At 33.8% G+C, this 20,388-nt stretch overlaps 2 protein-coding genes across 2 annotated transcripts; one reads left to right on the forward strand and one right to left on the reverse strand.

Annotated features, from left to right (window-relative positions):
* Nucleotides 1–910: 910 nt before the first annotated feature.
* Nucleotides 911–4,457, reverse strand: LOC103484474 (uncharacterized). The gene is made up of 4 exons (XM_008441560.3): nt 3,906–4,457; nt 3,180–3,259; nt 3,043–3,101; nt 911–1,546 (listed from the first exon to the last, which is right to left on the reverse strand). The coding sequence occupies exons 1-4, from the start codon at nt 4,206–4,208 to the stop codon at nt 1,242–1,244; spliced, it is 747 nt and encodes a 248-aa protein (XP_008439782.1). The 5' UTR covers nt 4,209–4,457; the 3' UTR covers nt 911–1,241.
* Nucleotides 4,458–16,716: 12,259 nt separating this feature from the next.
* On the forward strand, nt 16,717–19,840 carry LOC103484475 (GDSL esterase/lipase At5g45950). Its single transcript, XM_008441561.3, has 5 exons — nt 16,717–17,285; nt 17,420–17,550; nt 17,660–17,893; nt 18,830–19,079; nt 19,503–19,840. The coding sequence occupies exons 1-5, from the start codon at nt 16,967–16,969 to the stop codon at nt 19,694–19,696; spliced, it is 1,128 nt and encodes a 375-aa protein (XP_008439783.1). The 5' UTR covers nt 16,717–16,966; the 3' UTR covers nt 19,697–19,840.
* Nucleotides 19,841–20,388: the final 548 nt, after the last annotated feature.

The following is a 20,388-nucleotide window of genomic DNA, read 5'->3' on the forward strand; positions in this document are numbered from 1 at the left end:
CTTTTGCTATTTAATTATACATTTTATTTATTTGTATTATGGAAAGAAAGAACGCGGTAAAACAAATTGTATGGCAGTGATTTTCTTCTTTCCATTCAGCGATCTCTTTTAGGAAATTATATCATCCCTTAATACGATATGTATTTACATGCACCGAGTCACATTTAGTACATGATAAAATATATTGAAAATATTCATGAAATATAGTAAAATTTTAGATTACAGTAATATTTTGACTCGTTTAACTATATTTAAAAATATTTCATTAAATTAAATTGGAAAGTGAGATTTTATTTGTTGATTTTAATATTCAACGTGCTCCCTTCCCAGTTCACAAGTATTTGTTACGTCTCAAAATACAAAGATTTTTACCTATCAGAAAATTTTGGATCTCCGTAGAGAATGAAGAAAACTCAGGGTGCGTTTGGGAGAGGGAAAGAGTTATAGGAAAAAAGATTATGATAATCCTAGTGTTATGATAATATGTGTTTGGAAGAAAGAATATAAAAGGTAGTATTATAATAGTATGTGTTTGTATGAGAAATTACGATAGTATTATTATAATAATATGTGTTTGGGAGAAGGATTATGATTATAGTAATTTAAAAAATAATAATAGAATTTAGATTAAGTTATTTGGATAGGGTAATGTAGGATTGTAAGAAAGTAAAGAGAGGATAAGATATGGTTATTTAAGGATTAATATCATTTATCATATTCCTTGGGCCAAACCTAATCTTTTTCCCCCTAAAACCACACTCCAAACACACCCTTAATAATTCATAACTCATGAAATTGAATTTAAAAGAAAACAGGAATCTCCGTTTCCAATTTTCATTAACAGACAAATTTTGGGCATTCAAATTTATAACTCCGTAGTTATCAAAAATCAAATTCGTACATCAAAACCTTAAATAGTAAACCATCCTGAATTAATAACCAACAACTCGTTTTTCAGTCCATAAGTAAAGAAGTTAGAAAAGAAATGTCAACCCAGGATCCAAAAGAAACTCCGTTCCCATTATTTGGGATGAGGCATAAATCAATATTTCTGTCGACCGAAGGATTTGATACGAACATACCAAAAATAAACGATTTTATCATTCTTTCTACAGGTCAAAACGGCCTATTCAAAGTAAGGCGGAACTATGTATAATAGCCCTATAAACGCTTGGCATGTTTGCTAAATTTCTTATTATTACCTCTTAGAGGGCACCATTGCCTGCAGCGTTCCGCAGAAATCATAAAATGGGCATATCCAGTGCTTGTAAGACATCCTTGAACTCAAAATCACGTGTTTGTCTGTTGAACCGTTCAACCAGCTTGTACCGAACATCGTTCAGATAGAAGGATTGGGTGGTCTCTAAAAGCCATTCTGCTTCCTCATCGGTGAGCTTACTTGTAAACACAATATCGCCTCGAATAAGCACCAAATCCTTGCTCTCTGCAAATTCTTTGTAATAGGACACGGTGAAGTAGGGAGCTGCTTGGGTTCCTCTAGCCTTATAATCTTCAAGGCCAGTGAAAATGATATGCGGCATTTGTACTGCAAAATGAATTACATATATAACTGAGGAGTTTAGATTGAACTATAAGCATCACTGGCAGAATTGCATTATTATATTTCATTTCCCACAATCCAAAATATACTTAAGATCTCGTTCTACAACAATTTTCCAGCACAACCACCGTTTTGAGTAAGCAAGAATTCAAACTATTAAAATAAAAGCCATAAAATGAGCAAAGATAAGAAAAAACAATTGTTTCGTCCAGATGTAAGACCCTCTCCCATACAAACCCAAAGTTCCTTGTTGTGGAATAAACCTGATTTCTAGATGGATTGAACGTAATTCACAAATCAGGCTTCTGGGATGAAAGGTCGGTTTATCTTTCTAGAGGTGTCTTATTTACCTTAGATTTTCTTTTTCCCTCCAGATTTTCTTTTCCAACAATACAATAAGAGCAACAACTTGCAAATGTATGTCAAGCATATAGAGAAACGTAAAATGTTACTAGGCAATTAAGTTGAAGGTTATTTTAAGGAACACCTAGGTAGAAAGGGAGCAAGGAATCTTAGAGAAGTGGCAGATGTCTGGAAGGTAGCTCCTAACTATCATAGTTCCAACGAAATCTTGTGTACTTGTGTGTATTGTTGGCATTTGTGGACCTTCTTTGTGAGCTTTGGTCTGTTTATAGCTGATTAATTATACCCGGGGTTGATATATAATATTCATTTATCATAACACACCAACTTAAGCTTTTGGGTTAAATTGTGACTTAACGACGTGTTTGATGATATCAATGCAGGAGTTTCTAATTTTGCAATCGTGCAGAATCATTTTTCTAATTAATATTGAATTCCACAAATTTAAACCTTCAACAAATTTTCAAACCAGTAAGTGAGCGAGCAGGTTAGAGTGTTGATATAATATTAAATTTATAAGAACCCAACAGCTTAATCAAAAGGAGAAAAAGTAAATGGCGCCAGACAATCAATACCTCACATCTGAGTTGCAAAAGCATGGTTTTACCAGATGCATCACTATAGATATAGTGACAGCATCAATACTCAAAATGTTCTAAGAAATTCTAGGCTTCATTAACAGCTCGAGAGATTTGTTCTCAATTACTAAAAAATTTAAATTTTATCAATTTTGTGTACCAACTACCACCTGTATTAGACTATAGTCTATAACAAACCAAATGATGGATGATTCATAAGAGAGTTATTCTAATTTTATAAATATTTAGTTGTTCTTAGAGTCTTGTTCTAATTTCTAATAAAAGGAAGAGAGAGAGAAAACAAAATACACATCAGAAGATTAAGTAACAGCATCATATTATACACCTCTGGGGGCGTTTGGGGCAATGAGTGATTTATGATAGGGTTAGTGCTATGATAATCCTAATATTATAATAGTCCTAATGTTATGACAGTATGCATTTGGGGAAACGATTATGATAGGTAGTGTTCAGATAAGGAACCTTTTTTTTTCATTTTATATAAACCGATAATTTAAAGCCACGAGTTAAAGACCAAACCTTGAACAAACATGGTAGTATAGCCACTTCCACGCCACAAAGGAATAACAAAGTAGCGGCTGCAAGAACGTACTATTTAGAACAGCAAAATACTGGAAATGACTGAAAGAAGGATTCACAAAATGTTTGATGATTACCAATCTGCTGCTCGATGTTCCAATAAATGATATAGTTTAGCTTTCATCGATATCCCAATATGGCCTCTTCCCAAATGATACTGGTAGAACAGAAGCCGGAAAAAGAATGTGAGAATAACAGCACATATTGGTGAAAAGGACAGCAACGAAATCATCCACGGTTTCTCAAGTTACCAATATTGATAACATTTAACCAAGGTTTGAGTTGGGAAATATTAACTCCTCCGTTAAAGAACTTTTAAATTAAAAAAAAGGACATTGAAGAAGACTTTTTCGAAGCCGTTGTCCATGTCTTAATAAATGGATTATCCATCCAAAGTGAATTTGAGGAACGCATTCTGCTTCTGTGCTCTCAAAGCTACATTTACTAGTCTCTCGGTCCTAAATTTTGGAAATTTTGCAAATACTTTGAGAAAGTGGAGTATACAAATTTATTTCATCTGGAATTCATGAACAGCAGGTGACTAAAAGTTTAAATTCAAAACATTGCTCCCTAACTCGTGACTACAAACTGCAAAGGTTCCGCCGATTTTAAATTCAAACATTGCTCCGGAGTACCCATATTCATGAAACCTGTCTATTCTCGCACATTAATCTCTTCTAACAAATTACCCGATCCTAGAGACTACACAGTTCGACTATAAAGTATTTTAGAATTTTAGAAACAGAAACAAATAAAATTAAACAATTACAAAAAAAAAAAAAAAAAAAAAAAAGAAATGTTACATCATCCCAGATGGAAGCGAGGTCCTCCGGTGACCGATCTTTCACCCTCTCCATATCAATGATCGAATTCAGCGGCTTTGGTTGCAATGGGGTGAACCCAGTAGCGAATTTTGAAGTCCGAAAGAAACCAAGCGAAGACCATTTGAGGAAATCACTAGGATTAGCTTCCTTTTGCAGTTTCCCAAGACTCAGATTAGCAAAATAAGAACGAGAAGATTGCCGAACCACTGGCGAAGAACTGGCGAGAACAGTTTTCACAGAACCAGCAATGGTCCTCAATGTCCGTAACGAAGAGCTTCGCATCGCAGAGAAAGGAGATTCAACAATCAATTGAGGGAACAGTTTTTCGATCGCATCGCCCGTTCACACTTTCACCTACGAGGAAGAAGAACGACGATGACAAACAAGTCCTTGCTGTGGAAACCTGTTCACTGTTCCGAGCTTATGCCATGTAAACTCTAGGTCGAAACTGAAACTAGCAAATATGTGGAGTAGACACCTGAGAAATTCTATCAAACAGTTTGTGTGCTGTTCGAACACTAACACCGCTTAGACTGAAGGAATGGAATTCCTAAAGCGAAAGCTTATGAACGCCCGTGCGAGTGAAATTCAATTTATGAAACCAATAAATTCAAAGAAAAATAATAAACATGCTTTTCATGGAAAAGGTGAAAATAAACTGACCTTTGTAGAACCAATTCTTCTTCCAAGCTTCGTGGCACCACAAAATCTTCCTCGTTATTCTCCAAGTAAAGAATCACAGAGAGTTGTGGGCTTCTGTAATTTTGGTGAGGGAAGAAGCTTTTGAGAGAATTTTGTTTTGTTGGGATACTGAGAGATCGTAAGATTGTGTTCCGCTGTTAAAAAAGAAACCTTTCTTTTTATTTTCTTTTAAAACAAATCTCAACAATGGAGGGGGAAGTTATCAAATAACTTCCCCATCCTTCCCACGTAGAATAACTCCCAAGGGAGTTATTCTATTCTATTTAAATATATTAATATATATATATATATATATATATATATTAATTAAATTAAATAAAATCAATATAAATTTAATTAATATATATTATATCTCATATAACATAAAATTAATATAAATTTAATTACAAATATATTATATCTCATATAATATAAACTTTATATTATATCATATATAATATAACCAATGATTTAGATCTCTCATATAATCTATAGTTCTAATATGAATCGAATTCAATTTTAACCTATAGTTTATTTATGAATCTCATTCATATTACTATTATTATTTGAATCATATTCAAATATTAACTTCTCTCATAAAAAACTTTACATTATAATGTATCAAATAAATTATATTAATTGTATCATATACAATTTATTCCCTTTAATCAATTTGAACAATTCAAATTAAACCAAAATAAATTTGATTCTCATTTATCCTTATTGAGCTAACAAGGGGACCTTATGGACCTACAGATTGAAGCTCTAATGAAATGAGATTAATTAATTAAACTCTTTAATTAAATTTAATCTATATTCATTAACTATTAGTCATTCCACTAAAGACTAATAGTTGCACTCTTCTAACTGTAGATATATTTTTGTGTCCATTAGATATAACCAATCAACAGTGCAATGACCCTTCACAAATTGCTCGTAAGTACAGCTAGGCCAAAAATTACCGTTTTGCCCCTGTAGTTACATCTAACTCCTTAAGTACCATTGATTCCTCTAATGAACAATAATTATAGTCCTACTATAACTGAACTCCTCTCAGGCCAAGAGAGGGTGTGGCGCCACATTGTTCAAGCCCTGAAATCAACCCTTAAGAGAGCAAATTCTCTACTTACTCCATCTATAGAGAAGGAGTGAATTCCTTCTTGTGTAGCTGCGTTCCCAGCTCCCCAATCAGACGAATCCCCAAAATGGTAGGCATATTGAGTCGGCTACATAGGCCACTCTCACCCATACAAATCAAAGGATCGCCTACATAGGCAGGAGTTCACAACTCACTCAAGATTCAGGTCAAGTCACCTATAGTCATCCTGGTGAAATGTAGTCTCAGCTAGTAACGGTGTTAATAAGAGAGACTATTCATTTCATGGTCCGGTCTTATACAAACTCTTTGTATAGAATACCCCCGCTCTAATGTCTCGACATAAATGATTAGGATCAAATCATTTGTAGCACTTTAGAACAATTGTAACAACTACAAAGCAGACCGTATTCGTAGTGTCACCAGGATAAGGTATCCAGCCTTATCCATTTACTACAGACCATTTAGGTTATCACTTAAACATGATCCACTTGTATGTCTCTACATACATGTTTAGGTTACAGAAGATAACCTTGGATGTTAGTTTATTGGTTTTGTGAGTTAATGCAACTAAATATCAAATAAAATAAAACACTTTATTTTATTAGATAAATAAAAAGTTTGTATTATATATACAATTACAAACTACAAGACCACGAGATTTAGGGCATCAACCCCAACAATCTCCCACTTGTCCTAAAGCTAGTGGGGTGTACAAAATAAAAAATAAAATACTATAATAGTACACAAAACAAGAAACTAGGGCATACAATATGCACCCAGTAAATCTCCCACTTGCCCTAGGTTAAATGTGGCATGTCACGTAGACCCAGACTCTCTAGGTGACCCTCAAACACCTTAGCCGTGAGGGGCTTTGTAAACGGATCAGCAACATTGTGTGTCGAAGCTATCTGTGTGACGATCACGTCCCCTCGATGCACTATCTCTCGAATCAAGTGATACTTGCGCTCAATATGCTTTCCACGCTTGTGGCTTCTGGGCTCCCTAGAATTAGCCACAGCCCCACTATTATCACAGTAAAGAGTAATTGGCTTTGACATGTTTGGAACTACTTCCAAATCAATCAAGAAATTTCTAAGCCAAACAGCCTCTTTGGCAGCTTCACAAGCTGCAACGTACTCTGCCTCCATAGTGGAGTCAGCAATACATCCTTGCTTGATACTTCTCCAAACTACAGCTCCTCCGTTAAGAGTGAACACTGAACCTGAAGTAGATTTCCTAGAATCTCTATCAGTCTGAAAGTCAGAGTCTGTGTATCCTGTAAGAATCAAATCCTTAGAACCATACACAAGCGTGTAGTCCCTCGTTCTCCTAAGATACTTGAGGATAGTTTTAACGGCAGTCCAATGAGCTAATCCTGGATTAGATTGATATCTACTGACTATCCCCACCGCATAACAAATGTCAGGTCTAGTACATAACATCGCATACATCAAGCTGCCAACAGCTGATGCATAGGGGATATGTCTCATTTCCTCAACGTCTTGAGGTGTCTTAGGACACTGTTCCTTAGACAAAGTAACTCCATGCCTGAAAGGTAGTAAGCCTCTCTTGGAGTTTTGCATTGAATATTTAACAACTATTTTGTCAATATACGATGCTTGAGACAAAACTAGCATTTTGTTCTTACGATCTCTAAAGATCTGAATACCTAGAACAAATTGTGCCTCTCCCAAATCTTTCATTTGAAATTGGGTTGCTAGCCATTGTTTGATGTCAGTTAGTAAACTTATATCATTCCCAATGAGTAGGATATCATCTACGTACAAAACTAAGAAAGCTACTGATTTGTTGATGATTCTTTTGTAGACACAAGGTTCATCAACGATTTGATCAAATCCATAAGATTTTATTGCGGTATCAAATCTTATGTTCCAAGATCGAGAAGCTTGTTTTAATCCATAAATAGAACGATTAAGCTTGCAAATCTTTTGCTCTTGACCTGGAATTATGAATCCTTCTGGTTGTTGCATATAGATGGTCTCCTCAAGATTGCCATTCAAAAAGGCAGTCTTTACATCCATTTGCCAAATCTCATAGTCAAAATATGCAGCAATGGACAAAAGTATTCGAATAGACTTTAACATGGCAACAGGTGAGAAAGTCTCCTCATAGTCAACTCCCTCAACTTGGGTATAACCCTTTGCCACTAGTCTAGCTTTAAAAGTTTGTACCTTACCATCTGCACCTCTTTTTCTCTTGTAGATCCATTTACAACCTATAGGTTTTACCCCATCAGGTTGATCTACAAGATCCCAGACCGAATTGAAGTACATAGACTCCAATTCAAGATTCATAGCTTTGATCCATTCATCTTTATCCACATCCTCCATTGCCTTCTTAAAAGTCAATGGATCCTCAATGTCGCCATCAGATATGACAGTTAAGGTTTCAGTTAAACTCATATAACGAATAGGTAAGTTTGTAACCCTCCCACTTCGTCGAGGTTCCCTCAACGATTGAGGTTGATGTGTCCTAGTAGATGAACCGACATGAACAACTCTTGTTAATGCACTAGGCTCTTCAACAACTCTTGTTGAAGGTTCAGTAGTTTCTTTGGAAAGTTCATTTAATACTATCTTACTACGCGGTTTGTGCTCCCTTATGTGGTCCTCTTCTAAAAATGTAGCATTTGTCGATACAAACACTTTATTATCTTTAGGATCATAGAAGTAACCACCTCTAGTTCCTTTGGGGTAGCCTACAAATAAACATAATTTTGAACGAGGTTCCAATTTCTTAGGGTTATTCTCAAGCACGTGTGCTGGACAACCCCAAATTCTGAAATGACGTAAACTACCTTTACGACCATTCCATAATTTTAAAGGTGTTTCAGAAACACTTTTAGATGGAACACAATTCAAAATATAGACTGCAGTTTGCACTGCATAACCCCAAAACGAATTAGGTAAGTGAGCGTAACTCATCATAGACCGAACCATGTCCAACAAGGTTCGATTTCTCCTTTCTGATACACCATTCTGTTGAGGTGTACCAGGTGCTGAGAGTTGAGATACAATTCCACATTCCATCAAATAGTTTTGGAATTTCAAATCCATATACTCTCCACCTCGATCCGATCGAAATGTTTTAATAGTTTTACTTAATGCGTTTTCAACTTCAGCCTTGTATTCCTTGAACTTTTCAAGGGCTTCAGACTTATGTTGCATTAAATAAACATACCCATATCTTGAATAATCATCAGTAAAAGTGATGAAATATTCAAATCCTCCTCTTGCTTTAACATTCATAGGACCACATAGATCTGAATGTACAAGTTCTAGAGGTTCTTTGGCCCTATGACCTTTTCCAGTAAAAGGTCTTTTGGTCATCTTACCTTCAAGGCATGACTCACATACAGGTAAAGAATTTTCTTCTAACTCACTTAGAAGTCCATTCTTTACTAATCTCTCAATCCTATTGAGATTTATATGCCCTAATCTTAGGTGCCAAAGATGAGCATTTTCTTTTGGAGAAATTTTAAGTCTTTTATTTTGAGTTATTGCAGTTTTGAACATTTCAGTATTAAGAAGAGCTTTAGATGTTAATGATCTTAACACATAAAGATTATTTTCTAACTTTGCAGAACAAATCTCAACACCATTTTTGTAAATAAACACTTTATTTACATTAAAAGTTAACGAGTAAGATTGTTCTAGTAAGCACTTTACAGAAATCAAATTCCTTTTTAAATCAGGAACAACATATACATTTTCTAATAAAAGAAAAGATTTCTGTAAACAAAGTCGAAGCCCTCCCACTGCAATTGCTGAGACGACATGCCCAGTTCCAACTCGCATCGTCATCTCTCCAGTCTCCAACTGCCGCCAGGAACTAATTCCCTGAAATGAAGAACAAACATGATTAGTGGCACCTGAATCTATTATCCAGGCTGAATCATCATTTTCCACTAAACAAGTCTCTAGCACTAGTAAATCATATTTACCTTGTTTAGCCTTCTTCTTTTCTGCCAAGTACTTGGGACAGTTTCTCTTCCAATGTCCCTCTTGGTTGCAATGGAAACATATTCCCTTTGCAGCTTTGGCTTTCTTGGTCGTTTTAGCAGCAGCGAGGTTAGCTTTATTTCCTTGGCCACCCTTCTTCTTCTTCCACTTCTTATTGCCAGATGAAGAAGGCATAGACTTAGTTCCTGAGGTCGAACCCCTATGGAACTTTCTTGTGGAAGTAGCAACATTTGCCTCTCCCTTCTGTCCCTTGATTTTCATCAGAGACTCAAAAGTCTGTAGCTCGTTGAGAAGGGTGGTAAGGGTATAAGCAATCTTATTCATAACAGCATTGCTTCTAAATTGCAGGAAACTCTCTGGCAGAGATTCCAAAATAAAGCTAACCTGACTGGCTTCATCGATGACAGCCCCATTCATTTCTGCCACGTTGAAATGAACCATCATATTGAGAACATGTTCTCGCACTGAGGCTCCCTCATTCATACGGGCATTATAAATGTATTTCAGAGCATCATGCTTGATCTGATAAGAGGCCTGACCAAACATCTCCTGCAAGGAGTCCATAATCTCACGAGCAGTGAGCATTGATTCATGTTTCTTGGCCAATACTTCAGATAAGCTTGCCAAGATGTATGCTCGGGCTTTTTCATTTGCCTTGGCCCAACGCTCATATGGTTCTCGAACAGTTCGAGTTGCATTAGCAGCTGGGACTTGAGGACACTCCTCAACTAGGACAAATCTAAGGTCATCGATGATTAGCACAGTGTTGATAGTATTTTTCCAAGATGCATAATTATTGCCATTAAGTTTATCAGCAGCCAGCATATTCAAAGTAGCACTCGTCATTATCAAATTACTGAAAACATACAATTTATTTATATTAGTTATACTAGCATTTTCCATATAAAACCAATCAATTTAGCAAAATTTTAATGTATCCTAAGTGATATCTATTTTGCAATGATGCTTCAGTGAGGTAGGATAAAAATCTCCGTAGGGTGATTAATTATCCCTTCACTAAATTGAGACAATCTCAACTAAATATTACACTAGAATAACTCTTATTCCTATAATAGTTAGTCATCATTGTTTAGTCAAGAAATGATTAACTTACTTAAAAATTTCTTGTAAGTGTAACCTTTCATTTTAGATTCTAGAGTTCCGCCCCAATAAGTAATCCGTAGGGAAAAAAAAACGATTGGAGCAAAAACTAAAGAAATCTTATCCATTTCTGGAGTTTGAGTAAAATCTAATGCAAACACCTTCCGTAGGGGAACACAAGCAAAGGTGCCTCAAGGCCAAGCATGAGAATTTACTAAAAACTAATGAAAGAGACCGCGGGATGTGTTGACACACATCCCTCTCCCACTTACTATAAACACTATCTCCATTCACCTTGTTATTGACTTACACAAACACCATCCGTAGGGGGACACAAGCAAAGGTGCCTCGAGGCCGAGCATAAGTCTCACGGTGTGAATGTTTAAGGAGAAACATGAAAAGAAAAATGAAGTATCATATACCTCATTTCCTCCCACTTAGTGTTTTACTTAAAAAAAAAACAACTTAGAAAATACGGCTAATTATTTATCTAAGTCCATTGTTAAATTGGCCCAATATTACTCTTATATTGGATAGTTTAACAATATATGATTATTGTTCATCAAACACTTTGATAAATATAATCATGTATTGCATGCTTATAAAATGTTTGACTAATTCACCTTCCAGGTCAGTTCCCAGGTAGGGGTGTTCCGTTACCGTCAGCTTAAGTACCCCAGCCTAGACAGAACCTTCCTTAGACAAAGGTCCCTTATAGACAAATATTTTATAAATTTAATCTTTTATTGATATCATTTTAATCCTAATAAAACGAGAAAAGATTAACCCTATTTCTAATCTCATTAGAAATATTATTCATTAAGGTCTAGGTGAATTAATTTTAAACTATTTAAAACTAATTGTGACCTTATGTTAGCATGCAACTCTTTATTATAGATTTTAATTCTGAATTCATAAACTTATAACACTTATAAGGAAAGAAAATAATTAAAATCTATAAACATGCAATTCTAATGTCATTTAATATATATATTCTCTAAGTAATGACATGCTCAATGCATTTTCATTTTCATCACACAATACAACAATTATATTAATGCAATGAAAATAAAAACATCCATCAATCAAACTATATAATACAACATGTTAAATTATAGGATGATGCATGGATATATTAATTATACATGCTATCATATAATATAACAATTATATTAAATATGATGCATGAGCATGCTTAGAAAATCATGCAACTAAAATACAACACTTATATTTAAGTATGATGCATGATAATTATAATCCTAAGGTGGGATTTTAAACTATATGACATACATTATGTATATAATTAGTTTAATAAAACATCACATGCAGTAAAATATTAAAAGCAAAATAGACCGAATTTGGCACTCCTAAAAAAAATAATCAAATTAATATAATCAAATTATATTAATTTAATTAATTGAAACAAAAAAAAATGAAAAACCGCACGATCTGGAACTCGAAGCCACGACCTCTTGCAACAGAAATGGACAACAAGCCACTGCACCAGGAAGCAATCCACGATGTTTGGAAGACGCGCATAATAAATATATTTGTTTTTTTTTTTTTTTTAATAACAAAATCTGCTGCAACTCTGTACAGATTTGAATCTGTACGAACTGGAAAAAAAAAACTCCGTAATGCCTCCGAAAATCGTTCATCAACCCAGCAACACTTGCCTCGAACGACATGGACTTACAGACTCGATTACAGAATTAAAATGGCCAAAACAACAGCCCCTTACATCAATCAAATTAATGAAAAATAAAAAAAAACTGTAATCTAAGGTGCCAAAATCGAAAACATCTATTTTGCAAACCCACATACAACAATGCAGAGAAAAAATACCCACCTTTTCTTTGAATTTTGTTTCAAAAAAAATTGAAAAAACAATTGCACGATTTGGCTCTGATACCAATTGAAGGAATGGAATTCCTAAAGCGAAAGCTTATGAACGCCCGTGCGAGTGAAATTCAATTTATGAAACCAATAAATTCAAAGAAAAATAATAAACATGCTTTTCATGGAAAAGGTGAAAATAAACTGACCTTTGTAGAACCAATTCTTCTTCCAAGCTTCGTGGCACCACAAAATCTTCCTCGTTATTCTCCAAGTAAAGAATCACAGAGAGTTGTGGGCTTCTGTAATTTTGGTGAGGGAAGAAGCTTTTGAGAGAATTTTGTTTTGTTGGGATACTGAGAGATCGTAAGATTGTGTTCCGCTGTTAAAAAAGAAACCTTTCTTTTTATTTTCTTTTAAAACAAATCTCAACAATGGAGGGGGAAGTTATCAAATAACTTCCCCATCCTTCCCACGTAGAATAACTCCCAAGGGAGTTATTCTATTCTATTTAAATATATTAATATATATATATATATATATATATATTAATTAAATTAAATAAAATCAATATAAATTTAATTAATATATATTATATCTCATATAACATAAAATTAATATAAATTTAATTACAAATATATTATATCTCATATAATATAAACTTTATATTATATCATATATAATATAACCAATGATTTAGATCTCTCATATAATCTATAGTTCTAATATGAATCGAATTCAATTTTAACCTATAGTTTATTTATGAATCTCATTCATATTACTATTATTATTTGAATCATATTCAAATATTAACTTCTCTCATAAAAAACTTTACATTATAATGTATCAAATAAATTATATTAATTGTATCATATACAATTTATTCCCTTTAATCAATTTGAACAATTCAAATTAAACCAAAATAAATTTGATTCTCATTTATCCTTATTGAGCTAACAAGGGGACCTTATGGACCTACAGATTGAAGCTCTAATGAAATGAGATTAATTAATTAAACTCTTTAATTAAATTTAATCTATATTCATTAACTATTAGTCATTCCACTAAAGACTAATAGTTGCACTCTTCTAACTGTAGATATATTTTTGTGTCCATTAGATATAACCAATCAACAGTGCAATGACCCTTCACAAATTGCTCGTAAGTACAGCTAGGCCAAAAATTACCGTTTTGCCCCTGTAGTTACATCTAACTCCTTAAGTACCATTGATTCCTCTAATGAACAATAATTATAGTCCTACTATAACTGAACTCCTCTCAGGCCAAGAGAGGGTGTGGCGCCACATTGTTCAAGCCCTGAAATCAACCCTTAAGAGAGCAAATTCTCTACTTACTCCATCTATAGAGAAGGAGTGAATTCCTTCTTGTGTAGCTGCGTTCCCAGCTCCCCAATCAGACGAATCCCCAAAATGGTAGGCATATTGAGTCGGCTACATAGGCCACTCTCACCCATACAAATCAAAGGATCGCCTACATAGGCAGGAGTTCACAACTCACTCAAGATTCAGGTCAAGTCACCTATAGTCATCCTGGTGAAATGTAGTCTCAGCTAGTAACGGTGTTAATAAGAGAGACTATTCATTTCATGGTCCGGTCTTATACAAACTCTTTGTATAGAATACCCCCGCTCTAATGTCTCGACATAAATGATTAGGATCAAATCATTTGTAGCACTTTAGAACAATTGTAACAACTACAAAGCAGACCGTATTCGTAGTGTCACCAGGATAAGGTATCCAGCCTTATCCATTTACTACAGACCATTTAGGTTATCACTTAAACATGATCCACTTGTATGTCTCTACATACATGTTTAGGTTACAGAAGATAACCTTGGATGTTAGTTTATTGGTTTTGTGAGTTAATGCAACTAAATATCAAATAAAATAAAACACTTTATTTTATTAGATAAATAAAAAGTTTGTATTATATATACAATTACAAACTACAAGACCACGAGATTTAGGGCATCAACCCCAACATAGACATCATCGTCTCGAGGCTGGCGAGAAAGAGCGGCCCGTCGACTATCGGGCGGGAAAGGGCTGCCCGAACACTTAATCCGGAGAACGGAGATTTGAGTACCAAACCCGAAACGTGCCCGGGTCAAGGATTGGGCTGGACCGAGTCCGCCATTTGCATACGGTTAGGGTTAGCCCCGGCCACTAGCCCTAGCCCATGGCCCCATCATATTCCGAATGTTTTCATCGTTTGAATAAGGGTAATTATAATAGGTAGCAATTTTTAGAATAGTTATTAAGTATGTAGCAATATTTTACAAAAATTGCAAATATAGCAAAATCTATCAGTGATACACTTCTATCGTTGATAGACTCTTATGGTTTATCAGTGATAGACCAACATTTGCTACATAGTCTATCCGTGATAGACTCCTATCATCGATAGATTTTGACAGATTTTGCTATATTTGCAATTTTTTTAAAATGTTTCTATATACTTAATTATTTTGAATATAATTGCTAAATTTGCAACTATCCCTTTGAATAATCGTAAAATTTTGAAGTAATTGGTTGTGAAACATTAGGTTAAGAGTGAATTTACCTAACATGAGTCGATAGGTCCACTGACAATTTTTATGTATTGTTGACTATAAAGTTGAAGATTCAACTATTTTGATTTTGTTTTATTGAATATAAATTAAATTACATCTATTAGAGATTGTTCAAGGCAAGACTCAAAATCCACGAGTAAGCTTGAATTTAGATAAAATTGAAAAGCGACATAGGAAAATACACGTCCCATAAGAAAAAGTTCAAAGTTTTGGGTTCTTGATTGACTTGCAAAGCGGATGAATATATATCAACTAGAAAATATAATTGTGTTGTACCACTTGATTTAGCACTATACAATCTCTAATGTGGTAAATTAACATGAGATTGCTAGAGTTATATGTGACTTCAAATGAGCGACAGAGGAATAACATTATGAATAGCTCCATTCAATAATCTAAAAAAGGAAAAATAAATATTTCCAAAGGAGAGTTATAACCTTATCGATGCGTGTTTAGCTAAAAGCGGCATAAATACTTTAAAGTTGCTAAAGTTACATTTAATATATTTGACATACGAATTTCAAAGGAGATGAATTATAAATAATCTCATTTGAGAACTTCGTAAGAAATAATCTCTACATAAAAGCTGTAACTTTACAATGGCACAGAGCTCCAAACAACAATAAAGAACCAAAATTAAAATGGTTCAATCAATATAAAAAAGAAAAAAGAAAAAAAAACCAATACAACACACCAATTGTCAACCATGTTGATCCAATCTTGAATGTTCACAAATATTTATGATATACACCAAAAATATCAACAAATAAATTTTAGAATTGGAGAATTTAAAGTCGCATCTTAAACAGATCCACGAAGGGGATCTAAGACAATTATCCATCTACTTATGTGGACTGGACACATGGGCACACAGACCTAGAAAATGTATGATTAAACCTGGAGCTCATGTAATATTATTTTCTTTGTTCAAATTATATGTTGATCTTCATAAATGTTGCTCAACCTTGTATTAATGTCAACACATCTATATTTTTAAAGTATAACAATTCAAATATAAAAGAGCTCAAATATAAAAATACAAAAGAAAAAGAAATTGAAACGTGGAGAAAATCCATCACTAGAGAGTGATCATCAAATCACGCAATAAAATGCTAAAGTCTAGGGATATATATATATAAAAGATACTAAAACATGAATAACAAAATCATAACACTAATTTGACTAAAGAAAACAAAAAATGAATATGCCAATCAGGTTTGCTTTCATTCTATTTTTAAAAGTATACGATTGTGACACACGATATATAAATATTTCCCATAATGGAGTGATGGGTGTGGCCTAAGATTGAGTGGTTATTTTAATGGCGGTGTTATGAAGATAAGAAAAACAGGGGGAGGGGGGCAGCCTCAATAAATGGAGCCTCACTCAACTGCTTTTCCACATCCGCTTTTCACCTAAAAATTAATGCATGCTCTGCCACAAACGAGCCAGAAAATTTGGCCCAAATTTCAATCAAACACACAAATTAAGCACATGCCATTGCCCCTACTCATTTTGGACCAACCTCTACCAATTAAGTACTTAAAGACCATAGCATTTTCAAAAACACAATTCCTTTCTTAAATCCCTCTTTAACCAATCTCTACCTAAAAATACCAAAACTCAACATCTCATCTCATCTACTCAAATCTTGTTCCCATTGCGCTCCATTTTCCCTATTTAAACAACACCTAACTCAAGTCTCACTCCACAAAAACCACTGTCCTATACTACTGCTAAATCGAAGATGGCGATGAGGCAGCTGGAGAAACTTTTGTTGCTGATTACTCTTATGGGGCTGGGTTTTTGTCCGTCACTGATGGAGGGGAAGAAGGAAAATAGTAATGATTTTATCGGAGACGTCAATGTGAAGCAACTAAGGAAAATGGCATGGAAGTACAATGTGACAAGTTTGTTAGTGTTTGGAGACTCAAGTGTTGATCCTGGGAATAACAATTTTCTTCCCACGACAATGAAGAGCAATTTCCCTCCTTATGGCAAGGACTTCTTTAATGCCCGTCCTACTGGCAGGTTTTGTGATGGAAGGCTTGCCACCGACTTTATTGGTAAATTTAGTACATGTTTGTATTAACTTTTTAAATGTTTATAAGCATTTAGAAAGGGTTTTACTACCCGTGGGTATATATATTTTTTGATTGAACATTAATTTTGACATAACGTGTGGTGTTCAATTGAACAGCTGAGGCCTTGGGGTTTGGAGAGACAGTGCCAGCATTTCTTGATAGAACATTGAAGCCAATAGAGCTTTTGCATGGCGTTAGCTTTGCTTCTGCATCTTCAGGATACGATGATCTCACCGCCAACTACTCCGTAAAATACCAAAAATTAAAACACTATTGTTTCTTTTTTCTCACTGTAATACGTTTTTTTTTTCAATTAATAAGTAATCTGTATTTATTGTGTGTGTGTATCGTTACAGAACGTGCTGTCACTTCCAAAGCAATTGGAGTATTTGATGCATTATAAGCTTCATTTAAAACGACAAGTCGGGGGTGAGAAAGCAGAGAAGATAATAAGAAACGCCATTGTTGTGATCAGTATGGGAACAAATGACTTCCTAGAAAACTACTTCTTGGAACCACTCCGACCAAAGCAATTTACCTTGGATCAATACCAGAATTTCTTGGTCTCTTCCATGTACCGTAATGTTCAGGTAATCACTCGTCTGCCCCCTTCCTAATTTTGTTTCGAAATTTAAATACAACTTAAGTTATTAGTTTGTTAAGGTTAAGGACTTCGGTATATATATATGCATTATGCAAATTGAAAATTAAGAACAACCTGTAAGATAGGTTTTAAATTAAAATTTAAGTACAGTTTTGACATAAAAGAATGAAAAGTTGGAAGATTTATAATATAAACTTTCTAAAAAGTACACAATTAGTTTACTAAATAAAACCTTAAGAAATGACACCTCGTTTGATATTATTTTTGTTTTCTTTTTAAAGAAAACTAACCTCATAAATACTTATACATGTGTTTTTTTATCTTAAATTACATAATTAAAATACAAATACATTTTAAAGTCAAACTTTGAAAACAAAAAATTGATACATTCTTTAGCTAATGATTTAGTTTTCTACTTTTTGAAACGTATATTTATTTTATCCTACTTTTCCAATTTTGTTTTCACCTGATTTCTTAATCCATTCAATTCCTAAAATCAAAATTACTTTGTTTATAAGTTTTCATAACTTGATTAGGGTTTTCCAAAATGTAGTTGAGAAAGTGCACGTATAACAAAAAACTTGGAAAACTTATTGGTCAATGTATATATAATGTGTATATGGTTACACAATCAAATGTAGCCATAGTTTTTAAATTTGAACTTCTGAACTTGGAATTCAAATGTATTTTTAATTTTTTTGTGAATTAACAAGTATAATTTTTTAAAAAAGAAACCATATAATCAAAACTAAATAATTATAACCAACTTTAAACATGCATGGTGGCTTTGCTGATGGAGTTCGAAAATAACGAGGACATTAAGGTCCCCTGCGAGGAATTACAAGTATATAGAATTAATTAGTACATAGATAGCTCTAAATGTACCACTAACATAATCGTATATGTTGGGGCTTGGTTTTAGGTGATGCATAGGTTGGGAGTTAGAAGGTTAGTAGTTGTGGGAGTACCGCCATTGGGATGCATGCCAGTTGTGAGAACAATAACCAATCAGAATACGACATGTTCCAAAGTCTTCAACCAAGCTGCCTACGCATTCAATGCAAAGATGAAGCTGAAATTGGCAGGCATTAAGGCAAGCTTGGGTATGCTCACCAGCTTTGTAGATGCTTATGCCATCGTCCAAGCCGCTGTCCAAAACCCCACCGCCTACGGTACCACTCTCAATTTTTCTCTATCCCACCTCCAACAACATAACAAAACCAAACTAATTATATCTGTACATAAGCATGAAAAAGAATAATTTCTAATAACATTTTTAAAAAGCCTAAACTGCCAGGTGACAATTTAACATTGGGTGTAGAAGAGGGCTGCATTGCAAACTCGCTGAACTCAAGTTCTTTCTATAATATAATATAGTGAATATGTTATCTAATACTTGGAATAATGGTTTAAATACGAAATCTCATCTTTATGCAAACTAATTATATATGTTATAATATATTCAATCTATGATCTAGTACTCTAAATACATATGAATGTACTATATGTGGAAATTCTTTAACTCTCAAAACGTCTTTACAGTTTGTATATTATCTGATATTTCTTTCTTGTTAATAATTGGTGGGGCTATATAGGTTTAAGAGAGACAGCAAGGGGGTGTTGCGGGACGGGATTGGTTGAGTATGGGGAGACATGCAAGGGCTCACCCACCTGCACTGACCCTCAAAACTACGTGTTTTGGGATGCTGTTCATCCTTCCCAAAAGATGTACAAAATCTTAGCTGCCCAAGCCATTCAATCTGTTCAACATGACATTTTATCCAGTTAATTTTTCTTCTTTTTTCTTTTACAGATTTATGCATTTTTCTTTTCTTTTGAGTACAAATTAATTCACGACGGTAAACATTTTATTCACATCTATCTTATTTTCAATTTGATTAACTATATGACAGATGAATGAGTTATTGAGATATGATTTAATTTATGGCATTTTTCAGATGAAGATACGTAACTTAATTTATGGCATTATATTATATGATTTAACTCTTCTCTCTTCCTTGTTTTTTTCTTCAAAATAACAACACGCTTACATATGCATAATAATAGATGTCATTGTAGGCTACGTATTAATAGTTTATAACATATTATTTACAATGGCTTGAAAACATGACGAATTCAATCATTGTAAGTGGATAGGTTAATGAACTATAAAATTGATACTATTCTAAGATAAATTAATAGAGATTCAAATTAAGTTCATAAGTAATAACAAGAGAGTATGAGTTCTTTGATAGATACATTTGGTATAGTGAGGTATTTAGCAATTGTATAACTAACTCGATTATTGTATATAAATTACTATATATCTTGGACTGATATATCAAATATAAAACATATTAGTTAACCGATACATAAAAAATATAAAGTATATGGATATATTATTGAGGTAAAAGTTCTGCACAAAAAAAAAAAAAAAAAAAAGATAAAAATTAGAACAACAAAAAAGAAAAACCAATATTT

Source organism: Cucumis melo, chromosome 8, assembly GCF_025177605.1.
Source record: "Cucumis melo cultivar AY chromosome 8, USDA_Cmelo_AY_1.0, whole genome shotgun sequence".
In the NCBI taxonomy this organism is placed as follows: domain Eukaryota; kingdom Viridiplantae; phylum Streptophyta; class Magnoliopsida; order Cucurbitales; family Cucurbitaceae; genus Cucumis; species Cucumis melo.